Genomic DNA, 22749 nt, shown 5'->3' on the forward strand with positions numbered 1-22749 from the left:
GCCTTTTATTTATCTTTTGAAACCCCTCTCTCACCCCCACTCTGTAACCCCATTTAATAGAAGAGAGCAAAAAATATATTAGTTAATAAAATAAACATTATTTAATCATAGGAAAGCAGACACTGTCCTTTTGAGAAGGGCCTTGGAGGTATTTTATGGCAATTTATGAATTTCATGTGTCAAAGGTGTAGCTGCTAAATACTATAAACTCTTTGCCATCAGCTCTACCATTCATCCACCTGGTGATATGGCTAATAAAATTTGATTTTTACAGCCTAGGCATACTGTTACCTAAATTACATTTGACCAATTACTGAAGTCACCAAACGTGTGGTACAGAATATATACTGTGTAGAAAATTCATCTGTGGGCCCCCTGGCACTCGCGGTAATCTGACAGAAGTGTTTCAGTCATCTGGCAGTGTTTAATATTAGGAACATTTGTTTAATGCCAGTCACTAATTAAATTTATGTTCTTCCACCAACTGTTAGTTGGTTGGAGAAACCCAACCCCACGTTTTAACAAACACCCATGCTGATTTCAAATAGCACCGGTTGGAGGTTTAAAAGGAATTTCTCTGGAAATTAAGATGTATGACCAGAAGTGGAAAGTGAAGGACGGATGTTGGTGAAGGTTTTTGAATCAGGTCAGAATAAGTTTTTTGGTTGTTTTTTTTTGTTGTTGTTGTTGTTTTTCTCTTACTAAAACTAAAATGAAATCCTATAAGAAGTACCAAATATTTGAAGTACAAACTTAACTACAAAAATACTAATATTCTAATTTTTAGACTAGTCATCTAGAAGCTCTTTAACAAAGGTACCTTTATTCCAAAAGAAAGCTTCCACTTTAAGAGACTGGAGAAGAAAAAGCAGCATTACCAGAAGAAAGTTCAGGAAAACATTTAAAAGTCAGATGCTTGTGTTTGTGAGAACATTTAAAACTAATTTAGTAACTCTTAACAACCATTGTGATCACTGTTAAATTGGAACTTCTATTACCAATTCTAGATGCAACAGCTTTGAAATTCAATGACTAATAACTCTTAATTTAGCCAAAAAGGTTAAAACATTTTTTCATTATATTACATTGTGAAACTCTAAATCTGAATACACTTAAATTAGGGAAAGCATTTTTTCAGTTCTATTTTGCGTCAAGAATTTAGAGACCTCTTGAGTAGCAAGCAGGATGGAGGGTTTGGGAGTAGGGGCTAGAAAAGGAAAAACTCAAAAAAGTATTGAAAAGGGAAGATTTATAAATGCTGATCTGGAAAGAATATATTTTTTTAATGTATTGGATACATTCAACTACTTGAATAAAAAAGGTTATTTCAATATTATGAATGACAAGGAAATCTTCTTGAAAAAAGGAAAAAATAACTTGCATAAACACTATTACTCTCTTACAGACTGATAAGCCAGAGTTGTAGAAGGCATCTGAAAAAGACAGTTTGTAACCCCAAAAAAGTCATGTCTAATAAACTTAGGTCCACTTCTGCTCTTTCTTCCTCTCCTTCTTGGATCCAAATAAGCCATCTGGTCACCCTCACCCTCCTCTGTCCACCACACCTACTTACAACATCCCACTTGCCCCTGCTCCAGGGCTGCTGGTGTCATGAATAACCAGCCTAGAGAGGTCACCGTGGACTCCCCAAGCCACGGCAAGGCCTGTGACGACTGAGAAGAATAATCTGAATCTGCATAATTCGCAAAATGAGGCATCCTTGGAAAAACATTACCCAACAGAATCAAGCAATGCTCCTACTTAAAGGGCCCTCATGCTCTCTAGGCCACAGGTCTCCACCCCTTCTGCACCCAGGTGCCAATGAAGGAGTCCGCGTGGCTCAGTTATCACCCTGCTTGCTCTATGGTGGTGATTCCCAGGGAAGGGACAGGGGGAGGTGGGGGGTGTTCTTGCCTCGGTAAGTATAGGAACTTCCAGGTGACATGCGTACTATGATGATGCACCCCCAGAATATTCTGATATCCCTGCCCAGCCTATCGAGAACCTCTGATATGATCCAATATCTTCAAGGAGGATTTGAGAAAGTGAAGATTTGAGAGATGTGATTTTATCTTGTCTCAAATCTTTCACGGCATCATGCAAGGTCTCCTCAACCGAGGATGTGCTATCTTCTCCTCCTTTCCTTCTGTCTCCAGAGAATTCATGAGCAGTCAGCTAAACAGAGATGCAGATACAGATACATGGCCACACATCCATGTTTAATGGCTATAGTGTAGAAAGATATTATCATTATTGTTTAGTCACTCTTTGTCGTGTCCAACTCTTTGAGACCCCATGGACTGTAGTCCACTAGGCTCCTCTGTCCATGGGATTCTCCAGGCAAGAATACTGGAGTGGGTTGCCATTTCCTTCTCCAATACTACTTATACATGTAAGAAAATAGATGAAGAGTCAAGCAAAACCTACATATTTGGTAATTTCTTACTCTCTAGATATTTTGAACACATCCAAGAAATTTAAACAGATAGGACAGCATATGATCTTAAAGAAGGGAACTAAATACAGTATTATGGAATAGTGAAAACCAAGGCAATTGTTTTCTTGATGTTTTCAGCCTCTTAACTAAGACCTAAATAGTTTAATTCTATCAGCTAAATTGGAGAAGGAAATGGCAACCCACTCTAGTACTCTTGCCTGGAGAATCTCAGGTACGGGGAAGCCTGGTGGGCTGCCGTCTATGGGGTCACACAGAGTCGGACATGACTGAAGCAACTTAGCAACAGCAGCAGCAGCAGCAGCAGCAACTAAGACCTAAATAGCTTAATTCTATCAGCTAAATTGGAGAAGGCAAGAGCACCCCACTCTAGTACTCTTGCCTGGAAAATCCCGTGGACAGAGGAGCCTGGTAGGCTGCAGTCCATGGCGTTGCCAAGAGTCAGACATGACTGAGCTGCTTCACTTTCTTTTTTCACCTTCATGCATTGGAGAAGGAAATGGCAACCCACTTCAGTGTTCTTGCCTGGAGAATCCTAGGGATGGGGGGCGTGGTGGGCTGCTGTCTATAGGGTCGCACAGAGTCGGACACAACTGAAGCGACTTGGCAGCAAGCAGCTAAATTTAACCCAAGTTAACTTTTTATTTTTAAAATTTAGTTTACAATCTTTTATTCATGCCAAGTCTTTGAAACTGATGTGATTTTTACATATACAGCTCACAGCAATTCAAAATTCAGGGGCATAGGGATCTATTACATATCTATCTATCTACCTTATAGTAATGAAGTGGTTAAAATGGTGCATTCTTTTCAAACTAGTGATTTTTATAGTTCTTTATGGTGGCACTAGTAGTAAAGAACTCATCTGCCAATGCAGGAGACATAAGAGATGCAGGTTTGATCCCTGGGTCAAAAAGATCTCCTGGAGGAGGGCATGAAACCCACTCCCGTATTCTTGCCTGGAGAATCCCATGGACAGAGGAACCTGGAGGACTATGGCCCATAGGGTCACAAACAGCTGGACACAACTGAAACGACTTAGCATGCGTGCATACCATGGAAAAGGGAGTGATCAGTCAAATTTAAAACAATCAGTATCTGAAGAGCCAAAGCCTTTTAAGAAACGACTAGCACAAAAGCTTCCTGTCCTATAAAGTCCAATTTCAAGGTCGACCAAGCAATTTCAGACTCTGTCTTGAACAACAAATTCTAAATAATAATCCTGTGCCCTGGGAAACAGAGGCTGCCAAGGAGGCGGTGACGTCTTATTGCGGCAATCACTGGGGGAAGACGGGGGTGGGGGCGGCACACCAGGCTTGTGAAAGTCAGCCCCGTTCCCCACCACTGCCCCTAACAAGAACTGAAAACAACCAGCCACACATGCACAAGTTTCATGTAGGATAAAAAAATATATCATGAAAAGACTCACCAAATTCATCACATATGCTCTCATTTTCTATGAGAGTCGGGTGGTCAAAGGTGTCCCGACAGTAGAGGATCTGAGGGTTCTTGCTGACCACTGCGATGCCCCCCAGGGCTAATGCAAACTGGTCCGTGAGAATGGAAGATGGCTTATCCTGGATGCGTTTCAGCATGGAGCGGTAGCGGCAGTACTGAGGGTAGCTGAGAACGATCACATTCGTTTCTTCCTCGTCCTCCCCTAGACAATCGAGAAAACACTTCCGTCACTTTCTTCCCTCCAACAAAGAACTGTGGCAGCCATGGCATCATTTCAATGCTCACCTCTGGTTTTGTATTAAAAATATAGTCTTCAGCAAGATTCTTGTATTGGTTCATCTTTAGCACAGTCTGGCTGATGCCAGCATCCTCTCAGTCCCATTACTCATCCAGCTCCATGAAAAAGCCTCAGCAACCAATAAAGAAAGAACGAGTTGGATCCATAACCCCATAGACAGACTGAAGAAGGTTTAGGTCCCTGGCAAGCAGCAGAACCAGAAACTGTTTTGAAAGAATCTGATGTGCATAAATATATTTAATTTATAATTAATATCATTATTTTATCAATAGGAAAATTCAGAATTTTGTTGAGCTTCTTTGTATTTCTTTCTACAGTTTAGTGTTGCTTTTATTTTGGATTATATAATCCTGCAGTGCTTGAAGCCTTCTAAAGGCCATCTGGCCCAAGAGAGATATCCATGGGTCTCCAGAACATCATCACCTGCTCTGCTGGTTGTTAGTGCTGTTCAGTGAATATATCTTGCTCCCTTTATGGTCCTGTGGAAAGACCACCCATTGAAGACAAGTGGCCATGTGACTGGTTATGGCCAGTGAAATATGGCAGAAGTGGGTGGCACCTTTAAGAGCCAGAGTGTAGCTAACCATACTGTCTCCCTCCCTTTGTTCCAGACATCTGTAATGGTTCAGATAGTGGCTACTCAGCCAGTTTTGGTCTTGAGTGAGGATAACATGGAATAAAGCACCTGGTTGGTCCTAAATGGATGCACAACATAAACACTTGTTGTTTCAAGTGGAGTCTGATTTGGAGGTTGTTTTTTGTAGTGTGATCTATCTCAGTGTGATTGATACATCCACCTTCTCCACCCTCCCCCCGACCCATACCCCCTATCTTCTAATGTTCCTCAAATCCATCTGGTAACTTGGCACAATTCAGAGAACCACACCGAGAGGACTCCCCAAGCATCCTTGTGAGAGCTCCATCAGAACCAACAACTCAGGAGAACATTTCAGCAACTTTAATGAAGCTCTCTCTTATAACGATCTTAATGCTTATTTACATGTCACCATATTTACAAAAACCAGATTCTGCATGGATTAATTTTTCTTTCATCTTAAGCTTGAGAAATGGCAACCTCCCCCTCCTCTTTGGTATCCTGCCATCTGCACAACGTCAAGCTGAATTTGGGCTCCATGACCCAGTTTGCCATCACTCTCTATAACCACACACCATCAGGGCGTTCGTAAGCAATTCCCAGATATGTCACTTGCTTATCCAAAGGGAAAACACTCAATATTTCGAGCCTTTACCATGCTGCAGGGAATTGCACAAAACAGTTGTTAAGGATACCAACATTATCATGGCCATCTGGCAACCAGTGGGAGACGAATGAGGAAGGACAGAACATGATGATGGAACATAACCAGTACCAATGGAAGGTGTGCATGTGACCTTTTCAGATAGGAGGCCAATACCCAGATGTATTTCTAATTATGTTCACTTAGTTCCTCAGGCTGGAGGCTTCTTCCAGAATGGAGATGTTTAGCTGCTTTCAAGATGACATCTTTTAACAGTTTATGTTGCTTAGACTCCTGCCTGGTTTGTGGGTAGCCACTTCATCAGCTGGCACACTTAATTAAATGGAAATATGTTTACATTGAAGGCAAGTCCCCAATGAAAAATAGTGTGAAGATGCTGATACATGTCCCAAGGCATGCCCAACTTGAGATTTCTACAGTGGACCAAGACACTAGCTCAAATTTGTGCTTTCTATAATGTGAAAAAAAGCGCTAGTGAAAATATTTATGAAAACATCTTCAGAATTCCAGAGTGTGAGAATACTATTTGAAGAACCAGCCTCTAATGTGTCAACTGCATTATTGCACTCTATTTGTCCAAGATGACCAAGATTTGTCCAAGATCATCCAAGATGACAGTCAGGGAGTATAACCATGAACCCCCAGGATTTATTTCAGCATGCTCAGCCCCTAACACCATCTCTGGTACATAGTAAAACCATAAAAATGCCTGCTGATTTCACTACTGTGATGGGAGTGGTGGTGTGTATGTGGGGGGATGGGGGCTGTACTAATGTCTTTACACATTCTTGAAATGGAGAAAGTCATACTTCTAAGGCTGAATGATGCGGGAAAAAGTGGATGTTTCAGAGTCGGTTTTATAGCAGGAGATGTCACCTGGACTCTTGGGACCACTTCAGTTCCTTCCTATTCCTTCATTCTCCATGAGGATGCCATCTCTGGGTTCTTCTTAATTATCTCTTCTGGATGAAATCAGTTCCTGGCTATGTTCTGTGCTTAGAAATGACTTTTTTTTTTTTTAACTCCCTCATCCTTGAAACATGTGTCCCTATTTCTTCACACAGTCTATAAAACACTAACCAAACCTTGAGTTCTTTTCTTTCTATTGGAAGAAAAAAAAGCAAATTTCCTCTGATCCCAAGTCATGGAAACACATGCTATGAATGATGTCCATTCATTCTGGAGACAGTGTCTCTAAGAATGTTCTGGGACTGCCCATATCAGAATCACACAGGAGAATGCAGGAAGGCAGAGAACCTTAAGAACCTCTGATTCAGAATCTCTAAGGCAGTGGCCCAGAAATTTATTATATCTCTGACAAGTTCCCAGATAGTTCATGTACATTAAAATATGAAAACACCACCTGAGTTCAGCTTTTTTGCATAGACTTACAGTGATTTACTCGGTTGAGTTTTGATCTTTCTCTCCATACACACACACACACACACACACACATTTTCCTATTTTCAGGTTATGTTTCTGTCCAAAACCCCACTGTACCTGAAACAATACAGGACCAAATTCCCTTCTCCTTGCCACTTTACTAACATTGTTACACGTATCACAGAAGACAGTGAATGTAAAAAAGCACTCTTAAACAAAAATACGAGGAACTGCTTTTCCGCTTAGAAAGCAGAGCAAAAATATTACTGCGATGGCTGGTGCCAATAATAAAACATTAAAACTTACAAAGGCCTTTCACACAACATATCCTTTGTTGCTGTTTCTCACAACAATGCTATTAGTGCCATGACACCTTGTTAATATTCCCTTAGAGATGGGAAAGTCCAGATTCAGACTCTATAGAGGTGAGATTATAACTCAACTTTTAAACTTCAAGTTTGATGAGCTTTTCATTATGACAAAATGTCAATAATAACATTATCCTTAGGGTAACATCTTGATTTCTTTTCCTATATGGGTGTGGCTGAAATAAATTATCTTTCCTTTGACATGTTGTTGTTGAAGGGATTTAACTAATTTACAACATTAGGAGTGAGGATGGTGGTCTTTGATCAAATGAAATAGGAGACCTCTGTTTTATCCACAACTGTGGAATTCAGCCTGTTCTAAGTTAGAATTCTTCTACTCTGGTTAAGTTAGTGTTATTTTCGAATACCTCAAGTCCCATTGTAACAATTTAACAATGTTGACACACCTTCATGTTTATCAACTTTTTACTTTCTATCTACATGATAGGAAGTCAAGCCAACTCTTAGGTTGTGCAAGCCTAGAATCCCTACCCCTGGCTGAGAGGTTAGCACAGCTGGGACCCGGTCTAATGCGGCAGTGCTTACTGATTAAAAAAAAAAAAAATCATTCTAATTTTGTTGTATATGAACAGAACCATCTATTTGGAGCAGAATTTCAAAACTGTTTGGACAGGGGCAAATTTCCAACCTTACAATGCGATGTTCCCAGAGGAGCTGGCTTTAATGTTTACAAGATGCAGAAGCAGCCCATGAGACCCTGAGGACTCCTGTGCAGAGGTGAACAAGCATTCTAGGTGAGAGTCAAGATAAGATCCAGGGCAAAGGTGAGATCTGGAAGAACCAACAATTCTTCTAGGTCAAAGTTTCACTGCGTGAAGATACCATGAGTCTCTTCTTTGTGGTTTAGGCAAAGGTTTCATGAACTGGCGAAACTTTTTTTTTTCAAGGCTAAGTGTGGTCACTTTACTATGAAAAGTGAATATAAAACTATGGGTTTGGAAGTGCTTTCCAAGTCCAAAATTCTATGATCCTGTAACTCCCTCCTAAGCCTTCGCATTAAATTAACTTCTTCCTGACACAGCTACAAAAAAGTAAATTGTTCAACAGCTGTCATATTTTATTTTGCCCTAGTACGCTAAGAAACACAAAAAGCCAAACAATCCTTTCAAGAATTCTTCTTTAAATTCCTCAGTTACTTCCCACCTCCTATGCATTTCATATACACATAAACAAACACTCCTGTACAAAGTTACACATGATACTGACAATAAGAGCTGACAAGAAGGCTGTGTAGGACATTTCACCCTTTCCAATTCATAATAGGTTTAGCAGATAAATTTAAGAATGAATAAAGAGTGGATAAATTGCACATTTGTTTAGCAAAAGACAAAGTGTTCCTGGAACAAAGATTATCTTTCAGCCACACCCACATAGGGAAAGAAATCAAAGTATTACCCTAAGGAATCTTTCTCTAACACACACTAGTTGGCTGCAGTTGGTTGGGTTATATATACATTATTTGATTTCTGTCAACAGAAAATGACCAGCAATAAATTAATGGTACCTAAGACTGAAATTTCAGACCATAATTATGATATTCTATTAAAATGTCATCCCATTCCTCAAGTACCCCTCCACCAAAAAAAAAAAAAAAAAAAATGAGTATGCTTATGAGTATGCCTATTTTAAAATGAAATATTCAAAGGGAATGAGTCCCTAAATTACTCAACCTCATTTCAACTTCAATGAAAAGAACTTTGCCTTTTAAAAGTTAATACCTAAAAGTACACTGCTTGTAATGCTCAACCAAAATTACTCTAATCCTGCGCTTATATCATAATTACACGTTTTGTTAACCTCTCTCAATGTCAATTTTTCACTTATTTATATATTTTCAAAGTCCAAAACAGAATTCCACTGAGAAACTATAATTATAACGTGAGACTCCACCCAAGCTTTTCAAACAGTAACTGTATACCATTGCTTTAATCCTCAGCATTGGGCTGGGGGTGGGAGGAAGGTGGGGGGAGAGGGTAAGAGCCCGCATTCATTCTGAATAGCATGTTGCTCAAGTCGTCTTTGTAAAAAGAGAGATGCATGAAATAGCAAACACAATGAATTAATGGAGCATTGACTTTCAAATATCCATAATGCTATTTTTTAAAACAGATAATGGTGGCCAAATGCACAGAAGGCTGAAAACATAAATTCCGGAGGAGAAATTTGCTTTTATCTCTTACACAACAATTTAGAAATGTAACTTTCTTTTTCATTTTAGGGGGAGGAGAGAAGGCTTGTTTCGGAAACATCACACTAGTATGCTTACTGAAAACCACTATAATCTACTTCTAACATCACAGTAAGCTTAAAAAAAAAAAGCTTAAAAAACCCTCGCACCAGGATTTTATAGAGCCTGGTGGAAAAAGTATGCATGTTCCTTCCTGCACCTAATTACCTCAAGTGAAAAATCTGCCAAGTATTTTGCCCTTTAGTTCTCTTAATCGTATTAGGGCAAATGCATTTGGATGCCAATAGAAACAAACATTTAAAGATTTTCACTTAAAAGATTCCAAATATGTATGAAGGTTATGTTTGAGACACAATGTCCCTAGTCCTTCAAGGATAATATACAGTGTTCTTTTTTTTGTTCCCCAAGCAAATATGAATTTGCTCATGTTATAAAACTTGATGTCTAGTTTTCAGACAATTTAAGTAAAATAAATGTCAATATGAGAGGCTCTTACAAAGATTTATGTTTCTTTCTGTTACTTTATTACATTAGGCATTCCTTTCTCAAAGCTTTATACTTTTCACTGTGCTCCTAGCAACAACCAACGGCAAAGCATCAACTTTATATACCTGGCACTGTTCCAATTCTTACTGCTATTGACAATTATATTGAAGTTTCCACTTAATTGCTGCTCTGTTGTGACACTGAATATTTGTCATAATTAGGCATTTCCTATTTTCCATCCATTCATTTTTGATTATTACTGAAAATGAATTTTTTTTATTCCAGAAAACCTAAGCATGAAAATTCTACAGATAAGAGTAGCTACAGCTGTTACTATCATTACCAACATTGTAACATGCAGCAAAAAAAAAAAAAAAGGCATATAATTTCTCGGAAGGTAATTTTCCTTTCAGTCTAAGTGCTCTTATTCATCTTACAGTTACTCAATGATTTCCTGTTCTAATTACAGGACATTATACAGAAAGACATTTGTAAAAGGAAAATGCAGCAGTGCCTATGACTACATAGCCTGACTGGTTGAAAGTGTTTAAAATTCAAAGCTGTCTGTCAACTTTATCAATTTCTGATTACAACCTGTATCAATGTGTAATGTGTGTCCCTACATCTCTCATAAGGCAGTCAACTTAGGACCCAAACTTACTGCACATCAAAGGGGAAAATACAGTTACAGTTAAACTGATGTTGAAGAGTTGGGGTGCGGAAAGATCAGTTGTATTTTTTTTCTTTTCCCTCATCAAAGCTGTTAAATTGGAGGCATGCCAAGACAAGGAGTGGAAAATATTAATGATAAAAATAAATTAAATGCCTGATTAAAAGGGAGAGAGAACAAGATTCCATCCGGAATAGAAATGAAAATGCCACAAACTATTTCATAAAAACAGACTGTGACGTAAATTGCACATCAGTATTGCACTGTTGTGGTTATTTTGAGAAATGGTTTGTACTGTAAGTCAGCTGGTGCTGCCCCACCCTTAATGGTTTTGTAATTCTCTACACAGTAAGCAAGTGGGGCAGCCCTCAGATCGCTAAGACAGAAAACAGACCTAGCCAAACAGAACTGACAATAAAAAGATAATGTCCTTTTAACATAACAGAACAAGAAGATTGGCTTTATTAACTAAAAAAAAAAAAAAAAAAAAAAAACTATTTTAAATGGTCCCCAGCTTGCCATTTGTTTTGATAAATGGAAAGACAGATCTTCCCAGGATAGGCAACAAAAACATCACTTTAGAACTTAAAAAATGTGGGAAAATATGCCAGTTCAGGGTTGCAAACAGAACAAAGAATATTTCAAACGTAAAAACCCAGGATTTTAACCAGCTATTTCCAAAAGCAAACCACTTCAAATGGATGGCCACACAAATATAAAAATATGTGTTAATATGTTAATATCAGCTTTTGCCCTACTATTACTTCATCACCCAAAAAAGAAAACAACAGAAAGCTAAACTAAAACCAAGCACACCATCATTTCGAGGAACAAATGAACCCACGGGGAGGCAAAGCCAGCCTACACCACTAAGCATCCACCAAGCAGTCACTGAATTCTAAGCCGCATTTAAAAGCCACATTAGATTTCTTCTTGAGAATTATGCGTGTGATACCCACATGGTTCATCTCAGACATTTAAAGGTCACACAAGACAGGGATTATGCAGCAGGTGTATCTACTGGTGAGATCACATGCCTAGACAGACCCGTAGGTAAAAGTGGTGACCACATCTGGGGTGTAATTCTAAGGGAACTGACCTGCCTTGACCTGCCTCCCATTCACAGGGTTAACTGTTTAGCTACAAGTCAACTATTCATAAGTGAGTGTCAGTGTCTGAAGAAGAGAATATAAAGAGCCCAGGAGACCACGCAGGACCCAGAGCTTGGACAAAATTTCTCCTACTCTAAAATTGTGCCAAAAGTTTTCTCAGAGATTAATTTATGCATTTATTTATTTACTAGTGACCCAAGTAAGGCTATTATATTGGATTGGAACTTAGTTTAAGTCAACCCTCTCTTGGTTTACAGGAAGCTACTTTTAAGATTCAGTTAGTTCCTCTGGTTACCATGACAAAGCTGTTATAAGAGAGGGAAACCAGACCATCATTAGCACAATTGGTCTTAAAAAAATAGCTACATAGCTTTTTATTTTTCAGTTTTTAGTTTATGTCTGCTGTCATTGCAAGAACTATAATACCATTACTGCAGCTGTCTTGTAAGCCTTTGACATTTGAGAGACCCTCCTGAACCCCCAAACTTATGAATAAACCTAACTAAAGTGAGATGCTGGACAGATCAATAGCTAAATGATTTAACTTCCACACATTAGGCTCTTAGCATGTAAGATGTGAATTTGTGCCTTAACAAAATGACTAATCACTATTTGTCCTGACTTTCATGGATGCGATTATTTCATAAGTAGTCAACACTGATCAGGCTAAATCTCATCATTTCCCACATGGTTTATATCTGGGGGGAAAAGCCTGTGTATGGAGTACTAATCCTAAAGGAAATCAGTCCTGAATATTCATTGGAAGGACTGATGCTGAAGCTGAAACTCCAATACTTTGGCCACCTGATGTGAAGAACTGACTCATTGGAAAAGACCCTGATGCTGGGAAAGACAGAAGGCAGGAGGAGAAGGGGACAACAGAGGATGAGATGATTGAATGGCGACACTGACTCGATGAATATGAGTTTGAATAAGCTCTGGAAGCTGGTGATGGACAACGAAGCCTGGCGTGCTGCAGTCCATGCGGCTGCAAAGAGTCAGACATGACTGAGCAACTGAACCGAACTGAACTCATGAAGCACTAAACACCAAAAAGTGTAAATTGATTAATGCTGATTACCTAATACCTAGCATTTTGAAGCCCCATTCTATACATATATACATACATACACATGTGTATGTGTGTGTTTATATATACTTTATAACAGAACATATATCTGGAAAAATAACATCACAGTATGGCTACTTTCATTAAAACTCTGTGGTCATTAAACATAATAAAATCAAATAACATTTAAGATCTTGCAAAGATGCTTCTGTTAGAGTCAGTGAAAATAAAAAAGGTATGAAATAATATGTTCAACCTCTTGCCTTTTGTTTAATAGCATTATTGAGATAGAGGTCACATAACACATAATTCATTCATTTAAAATGTACAAGCTCTCAGTATATTTAATTTTGCATCTATCACTATAATTAAATTTATACCATTTTCATTTTCCCAAAAGAACCCCTGTATCCCCTCATTCCACATCTCTTTGCCCCTCATCAATTCTAGGCAACTACTAACCTACTTTCTACCTCTATAAATTTGCCTATTCTGGACATTTAATATAAATGGATTCACACAATATGTAGTTCTTTATAACAGCTTCTATCACTTAGCATAATGTTTTCAAGGTTCATACATATTGTAGAGTATATCACTATTTCAAGGCTTCCCAGGTAAAGAATCTGCCTGCAGTACAGGAGATGTGAGTTCAGTTCCTGGGTTAGGAAGATCCCCTGGAGAAGGAAATGGCAACCTACTCCAATATTTTTGCCTGGGAAGTCCCATGGACAGAGGAATCTGGTGGGCTATTGTCCTTGGGTTGCAAAAGAGGGGGACACAACTGAGCGACTAAACAACAATCAGCATTTCATTTCTTTTTATTCTTAATACTATCCCATTATATGGATATATCACATTTTATTTATCCATTCCATCAAGTGATGAGACATTTGGATTATTTCCACTCTTTGGCTATTAAGGATAATGCTGCTATCAACATCTGTGTAAAAGTTTTTGTGTGGGTATATGTTTTCATTTTTCTTGTGTATGTATACCTAGGAATAAAATTGACAGGTCATATGGTAATTCTACGTTTGCCCTTTTAAAGAACTGCCAGACTGTAACTGTTTTCCAGTGTGGCTACACCATTTTACATTCTCTTCAACAGTGTATGAGGTTTCCGATATGTCCACATCTTTTCTAGCACTTGCTATTATTTGTCATTATTTGTCTTTTTGACAGCCATCCTGTACGCTGTGAAGAGATATCCCATGTTGTCTTGTCTAATGCCTAAAAATCATTAACAGTGGGTACACCTAGATTGTGACATTATCTGAGATTCTTATTTTCTTTGTTTGTCTGCATTTTAATGTGCAACTTTTTTTTCTTAAGATGTGGACACCTGGCAAAGTGTGTTAGCCACTCAGTTGTATCTGACTCTTTGCAACCCCATTGACTGTAGCCTGCCAGGCTCCTCTGTCCATGGAATTCTCCAGGCAGGAATATTGGAGTGGGTAGCCATTCCCTTCTCCAGGGGATCTTCTGAACCCTAGGTCTCCTGCATTGCAGGCAGATTCTTTACCATCTGAGCCACCAGGGAAGCCCAGGAACATCTGGCAAATTTATATGGAATTTCAAGAGATCTCAAGTAGTTAATTTTAAGAAAGAACAAAACTGGAGGACTTACACTGTCCTATTTCAAAACTTACTAAAAAGCTACAGTAATCAAAGCAGTGTGGTACTGGCATAAGGTTCAAATGTGATCCAACAGAATAAAGAATCCAGAAATAAACTTATAAATCTTTCGACAGGGTGCCAAGACTATTCAATGGGAAAAGACAGTTTTTTTCAACAAATGATGTGGGTGAAAACTAAGTATTGATAGGAAAAGAATGCACTTGACCCTTACCTCACACCACATACAGCTAACTCAACATTTATCAAAGACTCAAATTTAAGAGTTAAGACTACAAAACACAGGAGGAAATCTTGATAACCTTGGATTTCACAATGTTCTCTTAAGCATAATACCAAAAGTGTAGGCAAGGAGAACAAAAAATAAACTGGACTTCTTCAAAATTTAAAACTTTTGTGTACCAAAGGACACTATCAAAAAAGTGAAAAGACAACCCACAGAACAGGAGAAAATTTTTGCAAATCATATAGTAAATGAAGGATTAAAATACAGAAAACAAATAGCTCTTAAAACAGCCAAAAGGGAAACAATTCCATTTAAAATAGATATTTCTCCAGAGAAGTTATACAAATGGCACATGAAAAATTACTCATATCATTACTAACAAAATGTAAACCAAAATCATAGATACTACTTCATACCTATTAGCAATACTATTATTACTTAAAACATAAACAAAAACAAAAACAATAACAATAAACTCCAAATGCTGGCGAGGATGTTGAAAAGCCGGAACCCTGATACTTTGCTGGTGAAAATGTAACATAGCGACAGTGAAAAACAGTCTGGAAGTTCCTTAAAAAGTTATATATTGAATGATCCTACGACCTAGTAATTCCACTCCTAGGTACATATTCCAAAGAACTAAAAACAAGAACTCAAACAGATACCTGTACATCAACATTAACAGCAGCATTAATTACGAGAGCCAAAAAGTAGAAACTCAAGTGTCCAGCAACAGATAAACAGTGTGGTTATGCATGCAATGGAGTATTATTTAGCCATAAAAAGGAATGAAGTTCTGATACATGCAACAATGAATGAATTTTGAAAACATTATGCTAAGTAAAATAAGCCAGACAAAGGCAAGATAATGTATGATTCTATTTCATATGAAGTATCTAGAATAGGCCAGTTCTGACAGAGGGTAGAATAGAGGTTTCCAGGGGCTGGGGCTAGGGCCAGAGGCCGGGGATGGGGAGTTACTGCTTCGTGGGTACAGAATTTCTGTTCAGGATGATGAAGAAGCTGGAACTAGATGGTGGTAATGGTCGTACAACACCAGGAATGCACTTGGTGTCACTGAATTTTACATTTTAAAATGGTTACAGTGGTAAATGTTATATGCATACATTTTATGCAGGTTTTTTTTTAAAAGGAGGACTACATGGCAAGGGTTATATTTTCTTCCTGGATGCACTCTTCATTGCTTCTTGAAAGGAAAAGAGGTGTCTCTCCAATCAGTAACTGAACTATCAACTCCTGGAGGGCACAGTCAGTGTCCTAATTTCTTGTTATCCCTCCTAGATCTTTGAAGGGCCATTGAAAAATGTCAGCTGTCCATAGACAGTATTGCAGTTAATATCTGAACGTCTGGTCAACAAGTAAGAGCTGTCATAGGTCATTAGTTCACCCTAAGCTCTGGACCAGCAGCTCTTCCCAAAAGGCTGAAGGAACCTAGAGAAAGTTATCCTCCCAACTGTGCTGCACCCACTGCCCTTTTAGATGATGGGGCCTGAGTTTAGGCGGTCATCTCATTCTTTGACGCTTTAAGAAATAACTTCACCACTGAGGGGTGTGTGGACCACCCTCAAAGAGCCGAGCCATCTCCACACAGCTGCACTGACCTCTAGGAGTTCACATCCTCAGGTGACAAGAAACACCTGGATGGCACTGTTTCCTCGTAAATCATCATAGACCTTCTGGAGTGGCTTAATGAGGAGGGTAAAATGCCTTTCTCCTACCACTGCTGCTGCTGCTAAGTCGCTTCAGTCATGTCCGACTCTCTGCGACCCCATAGACAGCAGCCCACCAGGCTCCCCATCCCTGGGATTCTCCAGGCAAGAACACTGGAGTGGGCTGCCATTTCCTTCTCCAATGCATGAAAGTGAAAATGAAAGGGAAGTCTCTCAGTCGAGTCCAACTCTTAGCGACCCCATGGACTGCAGCCCACCAGGCTCCTCTGTCCATGGGATTTTCCAGGCAAGAGCACTGGAGTGGGGTGCCATTGCCTTCTCCAATGCATGAAAGTGAAAATGAAAGGGAATCAGTCGAGTCCAACTCTTAGCGACCCCATGGACTGCAGCCCACCAGGCTCCTCTGTCCATGGGATTTTCCAGGCAAGAGTACTGGAGTGGGGTGCCATCGCCTTCTCCGTCTCCTACCACTGGCTCATCTTAAATCAGAGGTCTTCAAAATGGTGAATCCCCGGACCCAGAGGGTCCAGGAAGGCTTTCCTAGGAGCATCTACACAGGTATGGGACACATGTTCAAGACATGTTTCACTCCCTACTCCATTCATTTCCCAACAGTGAGCCTGCGCTCAACACAGCCAACCTCCTTTTCCATCTACTATGCCATCTTATGACCACTGCAGAGATCAATCAAAATACTGGTTTTGGAGAAGCCTACTTTATTGATATATTAAAGGATAGTAAACTGTAGGTTTTGATCTTTCCCCCCTTTTTCACATATTTCCATTAAAGGAGAAGCTTGGCAGTAGAAATAGAGTACCTTGGCTTGCATTAAGATGCTCTGAATTCAGAAAAGCCAGAGCAATAAAGGTTAATGGTGCTGATCCCTTTAAAATATAGCTGGAATGTTCTACGAGGCTACCAGATTTTTAAAAATAATCTAGACAAAAACCTAAGGATAAAAACTTACATGATTCATATCGGAACTGTTGTACTTTAATAAACATAGACTTTATTATTTAAGATTTCATCAAATGATATATAATATTTATTCTAATCATAGTCAGTCACCATCTTATTCCATCCCATATCATGTTTAACACTTTCTTTGCCTGTTAACAAAAAATTCATTCAAATTTATGATAAAAAATGTTAAATGCCTACTCAAAATTGAGAAAAGACATGATTTCTGAAAGCTCTTTTACAGCAGCACTATTCAATAGAAACATTGTGAGCCAAATATGTAATTAAACATTAAAAAGTAATAAAGCAGGTGAAATTAATTTTGATGATCTATTTTTATCTGTTTTAGCACTAGTCTTTTACTATTAAAAGTAATAATTCAATGAATATTTTGTCTCCCCCTTTTATTGATATAATTGATGTATAACAACTTAGGCTATACAATATAACAACTTGATATATATATATACACACATGTGTGTATATATATATATATATAGTGAGAACACTTTGTCTTATGTCATAGTGTAAATTCAAGTTTTTTTAGGGTACATTTTAAAAATTAGTTTATCTAACTCAGTACATCAAACCAGTATTTCAACATGAGCAATGCAAAGAATTACTAATGAGATATTTTACATCATTTTTTCAAATTAAGTTTTAAAAATCTGTATTTTACATTTGCAGCATCTCAACTAGGACAAGTCACATTTCGGGGCTTTGCAGCCACATGGAGCTTGTAGCTGATATTGGACGGCAGAGCTTTAGAGAGTCCACCAGGAAGGAAACCTGAAGACCGCTATGTCAGACACCTTGGACCTAAAAAGGCAGCTGGGACGACTGGCCTATTCTGGGTACTTGGCACAATCCCCACAGTGCCTTTCAGTCCCGGACTCTAGGATCCCACCATCTTAAGAAAAAAGGATCAGAAACCCAACTGGGAGAAGAGAACAAAACAGGAAGAAAAGCCATTTCTGTGACTGTTATTTCATTGTTCTAATAACCAAAACCCCAGTGAAGGCCAGAGATAGCAAGCAACTCTGTGTCGTTATTTTAATAGAGATCCTCACTTGCCACCCTTCGTTTTCGGTGAATGATAAAAAGCAAATCAAAGTTAAAAAAACATTAAAGCTTCAACTATAAAACCCAGTGAGAGCCCTCTCTTCCGGGTTCCGTCTGTTCTCCTGCTGACGAGCTACAAGTTCCCCGGCGCCATGTCCACAGACTGTCTGTTCTGCGTCCTGTCACAATACCACGAGAACACTGGTTGTTCAGAATGGGTATATTTTTTATCTTTTTTTCTCCTAGTGTGCACAATACAAAAATTAGTTTAACATCTGAAAGAATGAAATACTTCTAAAACCTAATGGAAACTGAAGCTGCTATTCAATCTCATAGCAATGCAGTCATATAAAAACTCTGGTACCTTCTAATGTGCTCTCCCACAGCACACTGAGGGGGAACATCACTGCAAGGCACTGATGTGGATATGCTCTGCTTTACTTCCTTTTGTACAGGGTTAGTAGTGAGCATGCCAATGTAAGACTTGAGGAGGAAGAATCTGGTTTATTCACATTTCCCATAATCCTTGTCATCCACTGAAAATCATTTCCACTGCAAATGTCTTCCTTTCCCTGAGTTATAATATCCAAACCGACTTCCCTTTTCTCATAAAAGACACAATAAACAAATTGCTGGTGACTAATATATTAATTCCAGTAATAATTCTGTCATTTCATAAATGAGTTGCTGGTCCTACCGATCTCTGTTCTGGGCACCTGTTGGGTGTTTCTGTGATATGGTTTATGGTAGAGGATGGGCTGCCAAATCCAGTCTGAAGCCAGTTTGTGTGAATAAAGTTTTATTGCAACACAGTCACGCCTATTCATTGATACACTGCACACAGCTGCTCTCATGCTATAGCGGTGGATTTGTGTAGCAAAAGAGACCTTACGGCCCGCCAGTCTGAAATACTTGCTCTTTGTCTCTGTGAACCTCTGCTCTGGCTAATGGATGATTGTTTCCAGAAACTTGTTACTTGGATCACTGACATCACCTTAGTTCCTAAGATACAGTTACTCTGACACTACACTGACCTTATTTGTTCATGTTGGGCTCCTCTTTCTAGTCCATGGGATCTCTGGAGGTCAGGAAATGGGTAGAAGTTCCACCCATTTAACCATGTCCTAACATCACAGAGAAGCGAAGCACATGGTAGGCTTCCAATTCATGTTCATTTCAATTAATTAATTAATGTTTTCTGGTTAGTCACCATTTGGCATCCCCTATTTATACCCTACTCCCAGATTCATTTCCCAGTCTCTCTGTCTCGCTGTGTGACCCCTGAAGGTTGTATCACAGGTCTCCCTTGCACCCTGGCTTTTGCTTAGTTGAGCGGATGGAAGACACAGCAGGAGATCAGGTGGAGGAAAAGAGAGAAGTTGGGCTATTTCTCCCCTGCTGCCCTCCGGTTCAACACCACAGTTCTGGCTGTGGCTTCAGGCCCGCACCACGGTAGGTCCCTCGTGATTCGCGCTTCCACCAAAACCCCTCTTGATTCCTCTGTATTGCCCCTGGGTACCTCAACTGTCCCTCTTGGTTCTTTTTGCCCTAACCACACCTCTATAAATCTTCTCAATTAACATCTCTCCAACTGAATCCTCAGAGGAAATCTGTTTTTTCCCTTAACCTGGAGAGAGATTCCTCCATGGTTCTCATTTGGCAAGTGGCAGGATGTTCCCCCAGAGAAAGGAAAGGCTACCCACTCCAGTATCCTTGCCTGGAGAACCCCATGGACAGAGGAGCCTGGTGGGCTAGAGTCCATAGGGTCACAAAGCAATTTAGCTTTAGGTCAAGATTGAAGCAATTTAGCACACACAGAATGTCCCCATTCTCAGAGGTTAAATGAAACCCAAGAAAGGGCATGTGTCCTGTGAGTGACTGCATTAGAATCACTGAGGGGTGTGTTAAAATAAAGATTCCCGGGGCCCCCTCCTGCCATGCTGAACAAGGACGCCTGAGCTGTGTCTCTGTATCTGGGCTTTGTAACAGCTACTGCTGTGGTTGTCACACCCCCATTGAAAGAGATGAAGACACTCAGGTGTTGGGGCAGGACGAAAATATGAAACAGAAAATCAATTTGAAGCAACTATAGTGTACCTGAAAAGTCCTGAAGTCAGGTGTATAAATACAGAACTATTAAGCCGAAAAGGAGGTGAGAGCTCACTATCAGAAGGTCACAGGGGCTGGTAATGTTTACCACGGGAATTACCCACTTCTGTTGATAATACAGGTTTCCCAGGCAGCACATTGGTAAAAGAATCCACCTGCCCATGCAGGAGATGCAAGAGACACCTGTTTGATCCCTGGGTGGGGAAGATCCCGGAATGGCTACCCAATCCAGTATTCTTGCCTGGAGAATTCCATGGACAGAGAAGCCTGGCAGGCCATAAGCCATGGGGTCACAAAGAGTCTGACACTAATGAGTAACTGAGTACACACGCACACACACCTGGTAACACAGGTTAAGCCCTTTAAAGGCTACATATTTCAAAATCACATATTCCATAAGACTGGCTTCAGCAGCTTGCCTACTCATGAGTACAGGAATAGCAGTGGGCAGAAAGATCAATTGCTCGGAAAGTTTAGAAACTATGAACCCCGTAAGTTCAATCATTTGTAGAATTTAACAAGGTAGAGGGTGTGAAAGATAGAGTAGCTGGGCAAGGTGTTTACTAACTACTAAAGATATGATCTAGGAAATGAGCAATGATGATCTCTCAGAGACTTGGTTCCTAATCTGGAAAATGGGCATAAAAATAGTGCTTCCCAGGAAGATAGATTGAGTTGAAAAATTAAAAAGTATTGAAGCTAGGTACTTCCCTGGTGGTCCAGCGGTGAAGACTCAGTGCTCCCAGTGCTGGAGGCCGGGGTTTGATCCCTGACCAGGGAACTATTATAGATCCCACATACCACAACTAAGGGTTTGCATGCCGCAACTAAAATCCAATGCAGCCGAATATATAAGTAAATATATATTTTTAAATATTGATTCTAATGTACACTCTATAGATAATCACTATTACTAGTGAAAGTCACTCAGTTGTGTCCAGCTCTTTGTGACCCCATGGACTATACAGTCCATGGAATTCTCCAGACCAGAATACTGGAGTGGGTAGCCTTTCCCTTCTCTGGTGGTTCTTCCCAACCCAGGGATCAAACCCAGGCCTCCCACATTGCAGGCGGATTCTTTGCCAGCTGAACTACAAGGGAAGCCCAAGAATACTAAAGTGGGTAGACTATCCCTTCTCCAGCGGATCTTCCTGGCCCAGGAAATCGAACCAGGGTCTCCTGCATTGCAGGCGGATTCTTTACCAACCAAGCTATCAGTGAAGTTGCAAATCATCCCCTAACATATTCCAAAGAACACTAGCTTGTGGGGAGAAAAGGGAGCACATTATCAAAAGTTTTATGAAAAAAGGGGTACCATAGAGTGAAAAACACTGAATTTAACACAATTCCATAGACAGTCTCCTCAGGGCATTTGACAAGCTAAGGGGCATTTTAGCCAACAGGAGGAATTAAACTCCCTCTGCTGAATTTATTTTACCATGAAATCCTCTCTCACCTGCTTCCTTTCCTCCTTGCCAACACCACTCCTCCCCACTTCCCCGCCTTCTTTTTTTGGTCATTCATGGCTCCTCTCAACAGACTAGTGTTTCTCTGATCACATTTTGGGGAGAGGGTGGGAGTATGCACCCAAATGTTGATCATGGCAATCCCTCAAGCCCTCTTCACTCGCCTCTTGCACACACAGCCTGCTTAATGCTGTGTAATTACAAATAGTTTATCATGCATAGTGTAGTCACTCATTTGTATAACACTTTAGAATTTATAACACCCCTTCGCACGCTTAGATTCGCTTAATCCTCCCAGAACCCCCCTGGAAGTCCATATGGATACACCTGTTTTATACAAGAGAACAGAAACACAACAAGGTAAATAACTCGCCCAAGGCCACCCACCTAACAGCAGGAATAGGTCATCAAGCATTAAGGGTCACTCCATCCCCATCACACTCCACCTGCCTTCTGCTTGGCCCCCAGCCTCTGAGAGGGGTTACAGCAGATTCACGGGAATCTGAGAGAAGCTCTGAGACTGTCCAGTGGGCTGATAACCTTGAAAATCCTTGTGATTTTCTGAACAAATGAGAAACACATTTCTCATGTCAGGTTGTACTATCCAAGGAGTCTTTCCAGTCTCATGTCTCCAGGCTCAAAACAATCCCCCAAGGAAGCCTGATTTTGCCTTATTTGGAAGATAATCTTGGAAACAGACTGCTGTTGTATAAAACACCCTTCATTGGCGCACTTCTCCACTTTTAACCCCTCAGCGAGTAAACTATTTAGGCTCAGTGAATCCAACGGCACTATTCTCTCATTAATTCTCTCACTATACTCTCCTCTCC

The 22749-nt window shown here is 39.9% G+C and overlaps 1 protein-coding gene across 2 annotated transcripts in view; it reads right to left on the bottom strand.

The window, feature by feature from the left end:
• Positions 1–22749, bottom strand: part of ARID5B (AT-rich interaction domain 5B) — a 188196-nt gene that overhangs the window by 93928 nt on the left and 71519 nt on the right. The window contains exon 4 of one of the 2 annotated variants that reach the window (XM_068982653.1): positions 3885–4134. In XM_068982653.1, coding sequence (XP_068838754.1) covers positions 3885–4134 — 250 coding nt within the window. The remainder of the gene's footprint in view (positions 1–3884; positions 4135–22749) is intronic. The other variant, XM_068982654.1, reaches the window with a different exon arrangement.

This window comes from Capricornis sumatraensis, chromosome 10 (assembly GCF_032405125.1).
Source record: "Capricornis sumatraensis isolate serow.1 chromosome 10, serow.2, whole genome shotgun sequence".
NCBI lineage: Eukaryota > Metazoa > Chordata > Mammalia > Artiodactyla > Bovidae > Capricornis > Capricornis sumatraensis.